The sequence below is a fragment of the Stegodyphus dumicola genome, chromosome 10, assembly GCF_044657685.1.
Source record: "Stegodyphus dumicola isolate Sdum_Otavi_A_Nest chromosome 10, ASM4465768v1".
Taxonomy (NCBI): Eukaryota; Metazoa; Arthropoda; class Arachnida; order Araneae; family Eresidae; genus Stegodyphus; species Stegodyphus dumicola.
In genome coordinates, this window is record NC_140777.1 from 122,124,028 (window position 1) to 122,138,054 (window position 14,027).

General features: G+C 33.4%; 1 protein-coding gene across 1 annotated transcript in view; it reads left to right on the forward strand.

Moving 5' to 3' along the window:
• Positions 1–14,027, forward strand: part of LOC118194201 (radial spoke head 14 homolog) — a 98,614-nt gene that overhangs the window by 71,825 nt on the left and 12,762 nt on the right. Inside the window, exon 7 of the mRNA XM_085825468.1 lies at positions 5,687–5,803. Within this exon, the coding sequence (XP_085681594.1) occupies positions 5,687–5,803 (117 nt within the window). The remainder of the gene's footprint in view (positions 1–5,686; positions 5,804–14,027) is intronic.

A 14,027-nucleotide genomic window follows, 5' to 3' on the forward strand; every position in this document is an offset into this window, starting at 1 on the left:
CAAAAAATGAAAATATAGCTATTACCACCATCTACTGAAGAAATATGAAAACAACTAACAAATAATTTCTTTGAAAGTTGAAGGTAGATTCGAATACGAATTTGGATTTTTGACTAGAAATGAAAGATTTTTATCAATGTGAAAAGATTCTAGAAAATTAATTTCGTCAACGGAAGATGCTTTTTAAATAATTTTCGCTGCAGAAAAATGAGAAATATGATCTTTCGACAAACAACGTTACCAGCTTTATCGAGAACGGGGAACTCTTTACATAACGAACTGTTTTTGATCATTATGTTCTTAAAAAAATAATTTTACTTAAATATCACCTTTTTGACCACTAGTGAGATAATTCCTAATTTCCTAATTCTAAATGAGGAATGCTTAAATAGCAATAATTTTTAACTGCTAGAAGCAAGTAGATTTTAATAAACTTGCACTTCTAAAATCAACAGATTCTTACTAAAACTTTTGTAGAATCGTAAATTCTGCAGAAGATCGAACATTTGCTTAGAGTTTCAGGAAATTGCATATATTTTGCAGAGAACAACATAATAATCACTTTTGAACAGTTGCTATCAAACATTTTGACATCAGTTGTCGTTTATTGTCCTTCGAACTTGTAAATTTATACGCTATGTCATTTGCGAAGCTCTCCAAACTTGAAGAATATTTACACGCCCATATGAATAACCTTACCTTGAGCTGAAAAACATTCGAAAAGAATTTTCTTCGTGTCGTGCCCTGTATGGTCTGCATATGTGATCTTATATGATAATGTAAGATATGATGATAATTATATGATAATGTGTGTAATCTTATGTGATAATAAGATTTTAATATAATAATTTACTGGTGTTTCCTAGAAGGAGAAATGAGATTCATTTTCATGTTTTAATAAGAAATGTAATATTTAGTTGTTAATATCACAAAAAGTGCTACAATTAAATGTTTCACAGAGATAAACATATGGATCTAAGAGGAAAGATTTTTTTGAAATTAATCAATGTTTTTCACAATAATGGGAAAATTAAAATATTTAAAATTAGTATAAAGTATTTAGTCGACAAAATTTGAGAAAATCAACCAAATCAAAATAAGCTATCTTAATTATTCGCACATAGTGCTGTCTGATAATATTGTTAATGCTGTTTTATTATTTTTTGAATATTTAGCGAAATAATAGCGTGTATTTGTTCAGTTATGACCGATAGGTTTTTCACTTTCATAATCACATGATTAACATCTTAAGATAATGAAACTATCCCATGTAATTAATCTTGCTGACATATCTAATTCTGATAAAGTTTCAGGTCACTTTTCAGATCATTCTGGTTAGAAAAGTCAAGATGCTATCAGATGATTGACATATTAGGAAATATTCATATCTCAGAATATTAATGAAAAGTATGCGTTTTCTAACTAGTGAAGGGGTGTTGCTTGTTGATCCATTTCATTTGATTCTTGAACTGAGTTGATTTCTTGATCTTGATGAAGAAAGATCGCACCGATTAATACTGGGTACTCCTTCTGCTGCGAGATATGCGAGGACACGAGACAGTATTACCCAATCTCTTGATGGGGGTTCTCCCGTTAATTGTCAACTATGCTTATCACATAGTACATTCGTTCATCCTAATACGGCAGAAAAAGGCATGATGTTCTCAAAATATTAAGATTAAATTTTCAGCTTTTAAGCACACAACAAGTAATAACAACTGATCATTAAACCTTGCCAGTATCGAGATTTTCTGTCTGTTGTATCTATAGCTGTTTACGGATGATGAAAATACGAATCTCTTACCTACAATTTTTTATGAAAGATGAAATTCTTTGGGTTAAAATTCTATATCAGTAACCAAGAGCGCACTTGTGCGCTTGTAAATTAAGCGCACAAGGTCCAGTCCTAGAACCTCGAGTTTAGGAACTTACAAATCATTCTACAATGCCTACTAACCTAATTTCCATTGTCATGAAAACAAAAACGTAAGCTAGAGGGCAGGCTTGATGGAGCGTTAGTATGAAGGCTTTTGCTAGAAATAAGTGGCATAAGCCGAATTTCACAATCAGACCTTGCTGCATCATGGAATTCGGTATAATGATTTTGTCTAAATGTTCTAACTGTTCAACTTTATGCGAGCATGGTAGAAGAACCGACCATTCACAGCGAAGAAAACAAGAACTGATGTTTGATTGACGACTCAGCTGCGTCAGCCGCATATCAACGCCATTAGATCAATGCTGCCTTAAATGACATTATGGTTAAGACCGAAGACTGTTTTAATTGAGCCTTGTCGATGGTACAGGATATAGACTAACACTTTCCGGCGCCATTTTAGGACTGTACATTATTGTTAACATTAGAATCTACCGAAAGCATTAAATAGAAAAGACATGGAAACCTGATTTTCCTTGGTGAAATAGTTCAACTTTTCAGAGGCATCTGTCGAAATCTGTCGAAGTTTTTCGCTGCCCAATAATTTTATTAGTCACAGATAGCAGAATCTATTGATTTCAGAACTGCAAGTTTATTAAAATCTATTTGCTCCTGGCAGTTGAAAATTATTGCTATTTAAGTATACTGCATTTAGAATTAGGAAATTAGAAATTATCTCAATACTGGTCAAAAAGGTGATATTTAAGTAAAAGTCTTTATTTAAGAACATAATGGTAAAAAACTGATCGTTTCATAAAGAGTTCCCCGTTCTCGATAAAGCTGGTAAAACTGTTGGTCGAAAGATCATACTTCCCATTTTTCTGCAGGGAAAATTATTTAAAAGCATCTTCCGTTGGCGAAATAAATTTTCTAGAATCTTTTCCCATTGATAAAAGTCTTTCAGTTCTAGTCAATAATCCAAATTCCTATTCGAATTTACCTTCAACTTTCAAAGAAATTATTTCTTAATTGTTTTCATATTTCTTCAGTTGATGGCGGTAATAAGTATATTTTAAAATGTAACAGAGTAAAACCATAGAACACTGGTAATTCGCATTTGAAAAATGGTAATTTAGGTGCGTTACTGAAAAATTTGGTTTTAAGAATTTTTTTATTCACGTGATGCAAGAAAAATTGCTAGTCTCCCTTAAAAGTTTTCAATGATTGGGGACATAGATGCAATTAGTGCAGGAAACAGGTAAAATGAGCATAGGCAGTGCATCTAAAATATAAAAAAATAATCGTGTGAGTCGTGTAAAATCATTGGAAATACTGAAATATGACGTAGAAATATCAGAGGATGTAAGGAATATTTTGGTATGTGGGGATGAAATACTAAATGTATTTGTAAAATTAGAAATGAAAACTATGAATAGACTTAAAGGTAATCGTGATTTAAAACTAAACACGATGTTAGAAACTTTTGAGGACCTTAAAATTATATATAAGAAAGAAATACTTACATTTAGATACAAATGATAGGTAAATTTTAAATTTGTGAATGGAAATTTCGGAGTAAAACCAATTCAAATCAAATCATGTAAATGATCAATTGTGTTCGGAGAATATAACAAGTATTTAAAAAATTCTAAGGAAATGGCTGAATACACAGTAAATTAAAACAATTCATATTGTTAAAAATTGTGTTAATGTCTAAAATTGAATAAAATGTTAGACTTCTGCATGGTGAGATAGAAATAAAAGCAGCGGAATAAAGAAGTTAAAACTAGAACTATGAAATATAAACTAAGGAGGGAAATAATAAACGTAAGAAAAATAATCAATAGTCATACAACTTAAATGCTTAAATTTAAAAAAAAAAATATTTGGCAGTGCAAGGAAGATATTGTTAAACATGTGAAAGAAATTAGAAATTCTGTATAAAATTAAATAAAAGAACTAAGATCGTGAAAAATAAACTTTTTTTAAAGAGAATTTAGAACAAATAAGTTAAAATTAAAGTGTGTATAGAAAGCTAGAAAGGTTAAAAAAATAGATTAAAAAAATGATAAAATTATGTTTAAACGGTATAATAAAATGTTTTTACGTTTTAAATTCAAATAATTCAGCCTGAAACTAGGTTAGAAAATAAGCTACATGCTGAAGATTAAGCTTTGCCAAGGTGTTAGAAACATCTTCTATTAACTAGAGTTATGATGCAAGAATTTGTAAAAGATATGGTTTAAATATAAAGTGACATAAATACAATGCACAATATATAAATTCTACATACATAAAAACTTGAGTACAATGCAACAATATGTGAAAAAGGAATGGATTAAAAGGGAACTAAAAATCCCAGGATATGAATATAAGGGAAATTGAATTTTTTTTTTTTTTTTTTTTTGTTAATTATGAAAATTCTGCAGACGCTCATAATTGTCAATTTATTAATTAAATGTGTATTAGAAATTAAATGTATGCGAAAGTACGAGGTGGAATCAGGGGGAAAACAGAAGAAATATTTAAATGTTTCTAGTATTAAAATATGGAATTTGTAAGAAAATTAAATAACCTTAAAATAACTTCAATGGCTAAAAATGGAAAGCTTAATACGGGAATATATTGCAATAATAACGATTTAAAAAGTCCAATTTTCAGATTTAATAAAGAGAATTTTTTTAATTAAATTAGAGCTGTTTACCTAAAATGGTAAATTTGAAAGTTAAAACCATTCTGCTATCTAAGAATATATATATATATATATATATATATATCAGCGACTAAAATCTACAACTTGGAAAGTTTTTAATTCTTACACAGAATAAAAAAGATCTGGCTCAACATTTTTTTAAGCATCATAAAACTTTAAAATGAGTGTAAAAGAAATTTATTTTTACTTCAGCACACGCCAGACATTAAATTAATATTTGTTTTGCATGCACAACTTTTACAATATTGATAAACGAAAATAAAAGCTTGCAGTCTCAATAAAATGTCCCATTAATGGCGATAAATGACTTTTTGTAGAACCCAATCTTCTTGGGAAAGAAAGAGGGGACAGGAAACGTCGCGCAGTTCGTGGATTAGATAAGGGGGGGACGGGAATCTTCGATCAAATTTCGCGCAATTCGTACCCTACCATCAGGCCATGATTCAACTTAGAAAATAAGGCGAATTAGCTTCCAAGACGTGATCCATATGAATTACCACAAAAGACTCATAAAAATCTTGGACTTCTTCTCATATATAACTATTCATTTTATCTTTTCAGAAGTTAAATGAAATTGAGAAGAAATATTTGAGAATTCATTTCTTACCTTACAAAATTATTAATTACTTGATAGTATATTGGATATAATTAAAATTCTAATAAATTAAAATGATTATTTAGCTCCCCGATTATATAGACATTTTAATGGCATTACGTATCCATAAATGATTTTTTTCCGACTTTCGAGTATCATTCAGAACAAGCGCAATTTAATATCGGTCGTCTTTTGTCGGTCTCTAGACAGTTCGTTATTACGAGTCAATAGTATTAACATTTGAGATTCAAATATAAAAGTGCCTACAATGAAATCCAAATTTCAGTTAGATTACACAAGGTTTATATAAAATTTTAAGACATCTCTAAATGAAAAAAAATTTCAGAAAGGCTATTTATATTCTAATCATTAACCTTTTCACCCAACATGGATTTTTGTACTCATAACCACCTTACAAAATTTGCGTATTCAGGTCACTTAATTATGATGAATTTATATCGCTTATATAGTTTAATTTACTCGAATTTTCTTGTAACCGTAGGGTAGAAGCGAAGGGAAGAAACCAGGCATTAGAGTTATCTGCCTTAAATCTCTTGCTTGAACTTTGCAACGATGAGGATGAATTAGTACAAATGAAAGCACTTTCAGCTGTTATGATGTAAGTTTATCACTTACATGTTTCTAAACACAAAATGCGAAAATTTTCTAAACTTGCTATTAATCTAATTGCGGCACTGTTTTACTAAATCGCTATTACGTTTGCTATTGCTAGCCGGGACACAACATCGAAAGAAACATTTCTCAGAACCTGCATTTTTACGAAACTTGCATAGCTGGGTTATTATCTTCCCTTGGTAAACAGCCCTGAAAGTCAAGCAGGAATCAATTACCGCTCAGATTGGAGAAACAGGTGTTTGGTTACAAATTCCGTGTTGTAGCGCTCACACTCTTTTCATTTTAAACTTGTTTGTTGCTTACGGAAGCTAATAGCAAGTGGTGGAAAGCAGGTTGATCTCTACTCGGGACATAGCTGCAAACGGAATATTTTCGGTAAAAAGTTTCAAAATGTCTCTCGTAGCATCGTTTCCTCGGCCAGACGGAACATGACCTTCAGTCGTGCTGGTTTTTCTCGGAACACTTGCGTTTAAACCAGTGCTACCAGAATCAGAAACGCCCCGCCTAGCCGCGCTCGTCGATAGATGTGATATGGGTCTAACAGATAAACGAAGACTTATAGAAGCTTTCACTAAAAGTTATCAACATAATAAAACAGAACATTTTCTTCCTCCAAAACTGCTGATTCCACTTATTTTCTGTACTGCCAAGCATTTCAAATGCATACGCTCGAACCTAATGGTTCATAGTAGTAAGCTGTGCTTTCTGTTAGCTTGAAGTTCTTATATCACGAATTAACAGTATCATCAGGCTCTTTGGAAAAGGAAATCTTGAAAAATTAACTATATCCTCGAAAACAGATTCTTCTAACATGCTAGTTGGAAGTTATGACCGCTACACCAAAACAGCATATGGAAAGAAATATCACTTAACATCTACATTCTTCCCATTTAAACGTCATTATCTTATCATCTGTCCATTTATTAGACCTTAAAATCTTCAGTAACAATAAAGAAGCCTACTGCAAGTTCATAGTAAAAAAACGTCTTCTGGTAGGCAAGGATCACCCAGATTATCAACAAGCTTGCAAAACAGCACCAATCTATGCTCCGTTATATAATTTTCTAATATATATTTTTTTTTAAATAGAAACAGTGCCTAGAGTAAGAATTTAATATTCACTCAGTTTCTTTCTAGATGTTTGACATTCTGTACTAGTACTGTAATCGGACATAACAAAATGTAAGTTTGTAAAATTCTGTAAAGTTCGTAAAGTGTATTTGTAATGTGTACTATTTAAAAAAATATGTTCTGCTGTAAAGTATTTTGAGTATCTGTAATAATGCAATAATTATGTAACTTATGCAGTTATGTCCTGAGCCTAAACGCCAACAATATTATTAAGAATTTTGTGAATAGATAGATGATTTTAGTGCAACTACATGTGAAATTGTATTCTTTTGTATAATATTACATGAAAACCCAAAGAAACATGCTCTGCCGGAAAAATATGAATACAGGGCAAGTCTATTTAATATTGAATAAATGGTTATCTCGCCAAATTGGCAAGATATCGTCTAAGAAAATTCCAATGACTTTGAGCTTCTGTAGGTGCCTTAGGTTGCTCTCATAGGCCCATTTGTTTGGGACGAACAACTATTTAAAACCGCAGACTGTGATGCTTCTTAGGCAAGCAAACACTGTGGGAGTTTACTTAGAGATAGCTGGAAATTCTAACGTGTTTGGAGGCAGTGAGAAAAATAAGGACGAGTGCGCGACTGAAATCGCTAAGAGAAGATTGATGAATTAACAATGGCGCATACGCAGCCATCTAGCGGCATGAAGAGAAGACTCTCTTCAGTTCCTTGGAAAACATAAAGTCACGCTGTTGAACCGTTAATCTTACTTCTGCTTGTTCCATTAATGCCCCAAGTTGTGATCTTGACCTTCAAATTCATGACCTAGATTTCCTTATATCAAATGTTTCTTTACCAACGCACAAAATCATCGCAGGTGACTTTAACGCACATAGCACTCTTTGGGGACCTACTCCAGACAATTCTAGAGGTATCATAATTCAAGACTTTGTTTATTCTTCTGATTTACATCTGCTCAATAACCCTGATAGTCCGCCTACTTTCTCAACTTCAAGAGCTTAAAGTTGGATTAACATTACTATGTGTAATAATTCTTCGCGACTCTTTCCAAAACTGGCAAGTTAGTGAAGATATCCCTATTTAAGCTATCATCAACCAATAACCTTTGTTTTCAATAAAACAATTTCTCTCAACTCAAAATGCCGCTTCGAAACTATCTCGGGCAACCATACAAAATTTATAAAGCTACTATCTCCAACAGTTTCAGACTTAATTCAGGCTTTTGATTCCTCAACTATCTCTCAAGACTTGGATCGCACTCGCAATTTGTTTGCTTCTTAAACAGAAGCATGTAAACGCAGTTATAAGATTACAAAAAATCAAACCTTTCACTAAAGTTTCTTGGTGGACTTCTGACTTGCAACTTCAACGTTCACAGCTACGTGCTAAACGTCGCACTGCTCAGAGATTCACCCAGAGCAACGAGCAGAACTGTTCATCGAATACAAAAAAGCACAGGCTTCTTTAAACGTTCAATATTGAAGGCAAAAAGACACTTTTGGAGAAATTACTGTTCAGCGGTTATGGACAAATATGGAACAGTTTATAAAATCGCCACTGACAAAGTTTTTCATCCACAAATATCCCAGCCTCCATACTACCTACAGCTACAACTCACTCAGAAATTCTAAAGTATCTTCTAGAAGAGATCTTTGAAGAAGACTCTTCAGATTCTGATTCTACGCATCAAGCTCAATTACGTCATAACTTCAATTCTCATTTACCAGGTCTTCAATCAGCAGTTCCACCTTTTTCCACCACTTATGAACTCAAGAGTATTATAAAATATTTAAATATTCGTAAAGCTCCTGGGCCCGGCGGTTTAGATAATCAACTAATCAAAATCCTTTTTAACAGTTTTCCTTCTTTGATTTTGGCCTTCATCCATGCTTGTTGGCGCCTACGTCATTTCCCTTTGAATACCAAAAATGCAGAAATGATTCTCTTTCTCAAGAAAGACAAGGATCCTTCAGTTCCTTCCTCATATTGCCCCATCTGTCTACTTCCTGCATTTGGAATATTACTGGAAAAAAAAAAAAAAAAAAAAAAAAAAAACAATACTTCTACGCTTAAACCACTAGCTTCTCTCCACTCACCAATATGGCTTTACCGAAAACAAATCTACTGAGCATGCTTTATCCGATCTACTCTCAACAATAACCACAAATCGACAAAATAATAAGCATTCACTCATCACATCACTGGATATACAAGGCACCTTCGATAGACTTTGGTGGCCGGATGTTTATGACATAATGAAAGATCTGGATTGCCCTTTCTTTGTAGACATCATTAAAAGTTATCTCTCTCATCGCTCTGTACAGATCACTGCTATGGATAATGGTTTTACTCATCGTGTTCAAAAGGGATGTCCAAAGGGGTCGTGCTTGGGTCCTCTTCTGTGGATCCTCGTCGCTAATTCTTTTTTCGAGGAATTTACGGGATTACCAGATGTAAGAATCATAGCCTACGCAGAAGATTTTTTAATCGTTATAGGTGGTCGCCATGACATTACACCCAAAGCTCAATTCTATTTAGACAAGTTTCAAAATTGGTCTCGCCAACATAAAATAAGAATCTAAACAACCCAAACCAGAGGTCTACTTATTGGAAGACAACGTCCTCTAAAAAGAAATCCAACATTAAAACTCAATGGACAATCAATCACTTTTGTTGAAAATCTGTTGTACTTGGGTATCAAAATAAATAATCGCTTATCCTGGATCCCGCATATTCAATATTCAAGAGAGAAAACTCTCAAGCTTCAAAACTCAATGAAAAGGATTTCTGGACTCTCTTGGGGCTCACCCTCGAAGTTTCTCAAATTATGGTATTCAATAGTAACGCAAAGAATCATCTTATATGCAGCTTCCATCTGGGATACACACCTTACCAAGGGTGCAATTAAACGCCTTAATGCTTTACAACGGCCACATCTGTTAATAATTAGCAAAGCTTATCGTACTACTTCAACAGCTGCTTTTCAGCTTCTAACTGGCTTTCCTCCACTTCCACTTCTGGTACAGCGAGAAGCAACAATAGCCAATATACTTCGACTTCAAAAGCCTTCATTCCTTTCACCCAGAAGACTATGAAATTCAACAATCTAACGATGTTTTTCATCTAGTCTCATTCAATCTTCAACAAAACGTCTTCATTAAAACATCATATTCCTTAAATTCTGATTTTTCAAATTTACACAGATGGTTCACAAATGTGTTCAGGAACAGGAAGTGGTCTCTGCCTGTTTCAAAATGCTTCTCAGTTATACAATTGGGAACAAACGGCTTTCAATTAAAAATTCAGTTTACCAAGCTGAGTTGATTGCAATACGCAAAGGAGTTAGACTGGCTCTTTCGCTAAACTCAATTCAAGAATTTACTATAAATATTTATTCAGATTCTGCATTAAGTTTGCAAGCAATAATAGATTTATTTAATAAAAATCCGCTACTTCAAAGAAATACAACAACTTTTACTACGCCTTCCTGCTTCCCAACGTCCGAACCTCGTCTGGGTCAAAGCACATCACGGTATCTTAGGTAATGAACTAGCGGATCAACAAGCCAAAGCGGCAGCTCAAGCAGTAGAACGTCCTATCTATGTTTATCCTCTTCCATCTTCTTATGTTAAAAAATTTACATGGAAAATTCTTTTGACAAAGTGGCAACAAGACTGGATTTCTGGTACAACTGGTCGAAGAACATATAAATTTATTCCTAAAGTCTCATCTAAATTACATTCAATCTCTTCCTCACGTACCTGGTTTGCTACAGGACATGGCCCTTTCAAGAGCTACCTTCATCGCTTTGGATTAAGCTCAGATAGTCTTTGTGAGTGTGGAAATATAACCGATCTCGATCATATCGTTTTCAATTGTACTCATCATGCGCAAGATCTTCTAAAAGCTCCATCCGAACAATTTTGGCCACAGTGGTTCAATAATTTAATAAAATATAAAACAAGCCTCAGCCAACTTGACAAAATAAATTTCATAATGCAGCTCTTCAACACTTACTGTTTCCCATAGCCAGATGTAGAATCTATTCTTCTCTTTAATGTTCAGCTTTTTTCCTTTTTCACTGTTTATTAACAATAGCATTGTACTTTACATTTTTTAAAATTATTATTATTATTATTCTAATTTTTAATATCAGAGTTCTGTAACTTTGCTAGATATGTTAAAATAGCTTCTCTTTACTATTAGTTCCTTTATGAAAATTTTGTCAAAATATGTTTATTCACAAATCATGTGCTCTTTGGCTGTGGTGTATATGAAAGTTCCTTAAATCACAAAATCCAAATTTCCAATAACCATGCCTAATTTTCATATCGATATGCTTTTAACATTTCCTCCCCCCCCAAACATAGTTTTCATCCCAAATCATTTTTCTTTTTTTAATCGTACGAAGCACATACTGCACAAGGCACAATAGTATTCATAACAAAAACTTTCATTTTCTTATGTCTATCGTTCAAGTTACCATATCTGATCCGCTAACCGGCCCTTGGCTGTGGTGCGCTGATAGTGGTTTCTTCCATCCGTGGGATGGCACCATCCTGTTCGTTGTCCTACAGGACAGCTTAGGTCAGGAGCCGTCTCGTCGGGTAGAGCTGTTCCATTAAAGCGAATTTAATCAAGATTTTCATTACATTCAACCTATCTGCAGGCTTGCCTGTAAAGGTTCAAAGAGTCTTGCCAGAGCTTAAATTGAGCCGATTCCGATACTTCTTAGTTTTTGGGATAAATCATAATTCTAACCGGAGCTCACTGGAGCCCTAAGTAAGAAGGCTCTGGCAGTTCTTAATGTAAATGAACAACAATTTTGGTAAAAATTAAAAAGAAGACCACAAAAGTTTTATTAGTCCAAAAGGGCAATTTGCTCAGAAGGACTATTAGTTTCGTTTTGACATTTTGCGTCGATTCACTATAAACATTGATTCATTTTCAAATTGTTGCCACCAAATATTAGAGACCTGTAATCTAGTTAAAGAAATTAAATCATGAAGAATTTGCATAAATGTATATATGTTTCTCGCACTGTGATAAAAGACGGTATCTAGAGCCATCAAATTTTGAATAACGTACCTTTCCACCCGAATATGGGCAACTGGAAGCCCAAATTTGGAATTTGTTTTAATATCTAGTTCATATTTTTTAAAGCATTTATAAGTTTTTGATTAAGAAACTCAAGGATTTCAAAGCCAGCAATGTGAAGAACATGATATTTAATAAATAGAGGTAACACACAAAACGTTAAAAAACGCCCCCCCCCTTTGGACATAATATAAAATCTGAAAGCTTTCAGATCTTTTTCTAAATTTCTTTAATAATAAAATTATATTAAAAACTGATCGTCACTTCTAAATGCCTCGCCTCTCTTTCCTTGGGAAACAAACCCTTGAATGGAGGTAGAGACATTTAAGGGAAGAAACCCCCCCCACCCACATGCCAAAGGTTTATTCTCCAAAAAGTACGACTTTATGGCAGCGAGTAAATTTTTCACTCCAACGCTAGTCTTCCCGCGGAAAAGAGCATCTGCAGACTTTTTGGAGCGATGCAATCGAAGACGGAGGACAAATATCGTCCCTTGTTACGTTTTCCTTAGCTAACCCACGGGTTCGAAGAAAATTTGTTCCCCACTCATTTTTTACTTGATAACTAGAATTATATTGACAGGAGATCATGGTCAGAAAATGTTAGTCTTCTCTTTCTATTTTCATACCTATACACCCTCTCGTTAAAATTTTCTCTACACTCTGTTACTGTTCTCTCTAGTCTCACTAGTGACCAATTTAACCATTTTAATTGGCATCTGTGAAAGAAGAATGATATTTATTTCTATCATCAATTGAAATAGTACATTAGTATATTCAGAGATTAAATTCAACCGGGAACCGGTAGAGTTATTTCTTAGTTTTGAGGGAAATTGTAATTCCAGCCAGAACTCCAAATAAGTCAAGGTCCAGTATTTTATTATTTAATAACTTATTATTATTTGTCTTTTTACATTTTGTTAAATTTTAATTATATAACTATTCTAATCATTAGCCATTTTAATAATTAATTATTTAATTATCAATTTATTTATTTATTCTTGTTTCTCTTTCCTGATGATCTTTCATAGGGCTTCAGCACTTCCAATTTTAGGAGTTAAACCCTGGTTCTTGCTACTTTAATTTCTTCTACTTCAATTTTATCTTCTTTTAGCGATGAAAATTTATTTGATTGGCTGATATCCAACACTCCTCTGGTATATTTTTCTTTGTCCTTCGATGAGTGCCATTTAAATTTTTCATTTTCTGCAAATGTAATAGCATCTACAATATACTTTCTTATACTACTACTGATGTTGAGATAGCAGGCTGTTTCTTCTAGTTCTTTTTGTGAATCTGAAGTCCACAAAAAGAACTAGAAGAAACAGTCCGCTCGTCAAAATGTCTGGGTAATTTCTTTTGTTCGGGCGACCTTGTAGAATTTCTTTAGGAGAGGAGAGATATTTCCTTCAGATTTTCAGGGGTTTACTTCTGAGGTCTGGAATTTGGGCTTTTGTCTTCGATATAAAATGTTATTGTTTGCTGAGCAGCCTCTGAAACTGCTTATATGGGAGCCGCTGAAAGTATATAGGTGGGTTTGTCATCTTTTTTCAGAAGACATAACTGCTTTTGCGTTCTAAAAAACATTTCACAGACCTTGGAGTATTGAAACACAAATGCTGCCCATAATGTTGGGTATTTGAAGCACTGGCTCGGTATTTTCCTGAGCTTCAATTGTTGGATGAGAACATTTATTCCTAAGGGTATTGTATGACTGAAATGTCTTTTCCTGCTGCAGTCCTATGAATATCGGCAGTGTTTCCATATGATCATCTCTGATTATGGTAAACTGCTTTACCTTCAGCACTGAATAATTCCTAGAATTTAAGTTTTCTTAAATTTCTCCTCTGAAATGCTTTTGTGAAAATTTTGAGTACCGCTTTTACTGTCTTCTCGGTTCTGAACAGATAGGGGTAAAGTTGGATTTGTTTCTGTAATCTTTGGCATTCTTCAAAAAGAAGGAGGAATCTCTTTTCATGGAGGCTTTGAGTTTATCCTTGCACAGCCCTGTAAT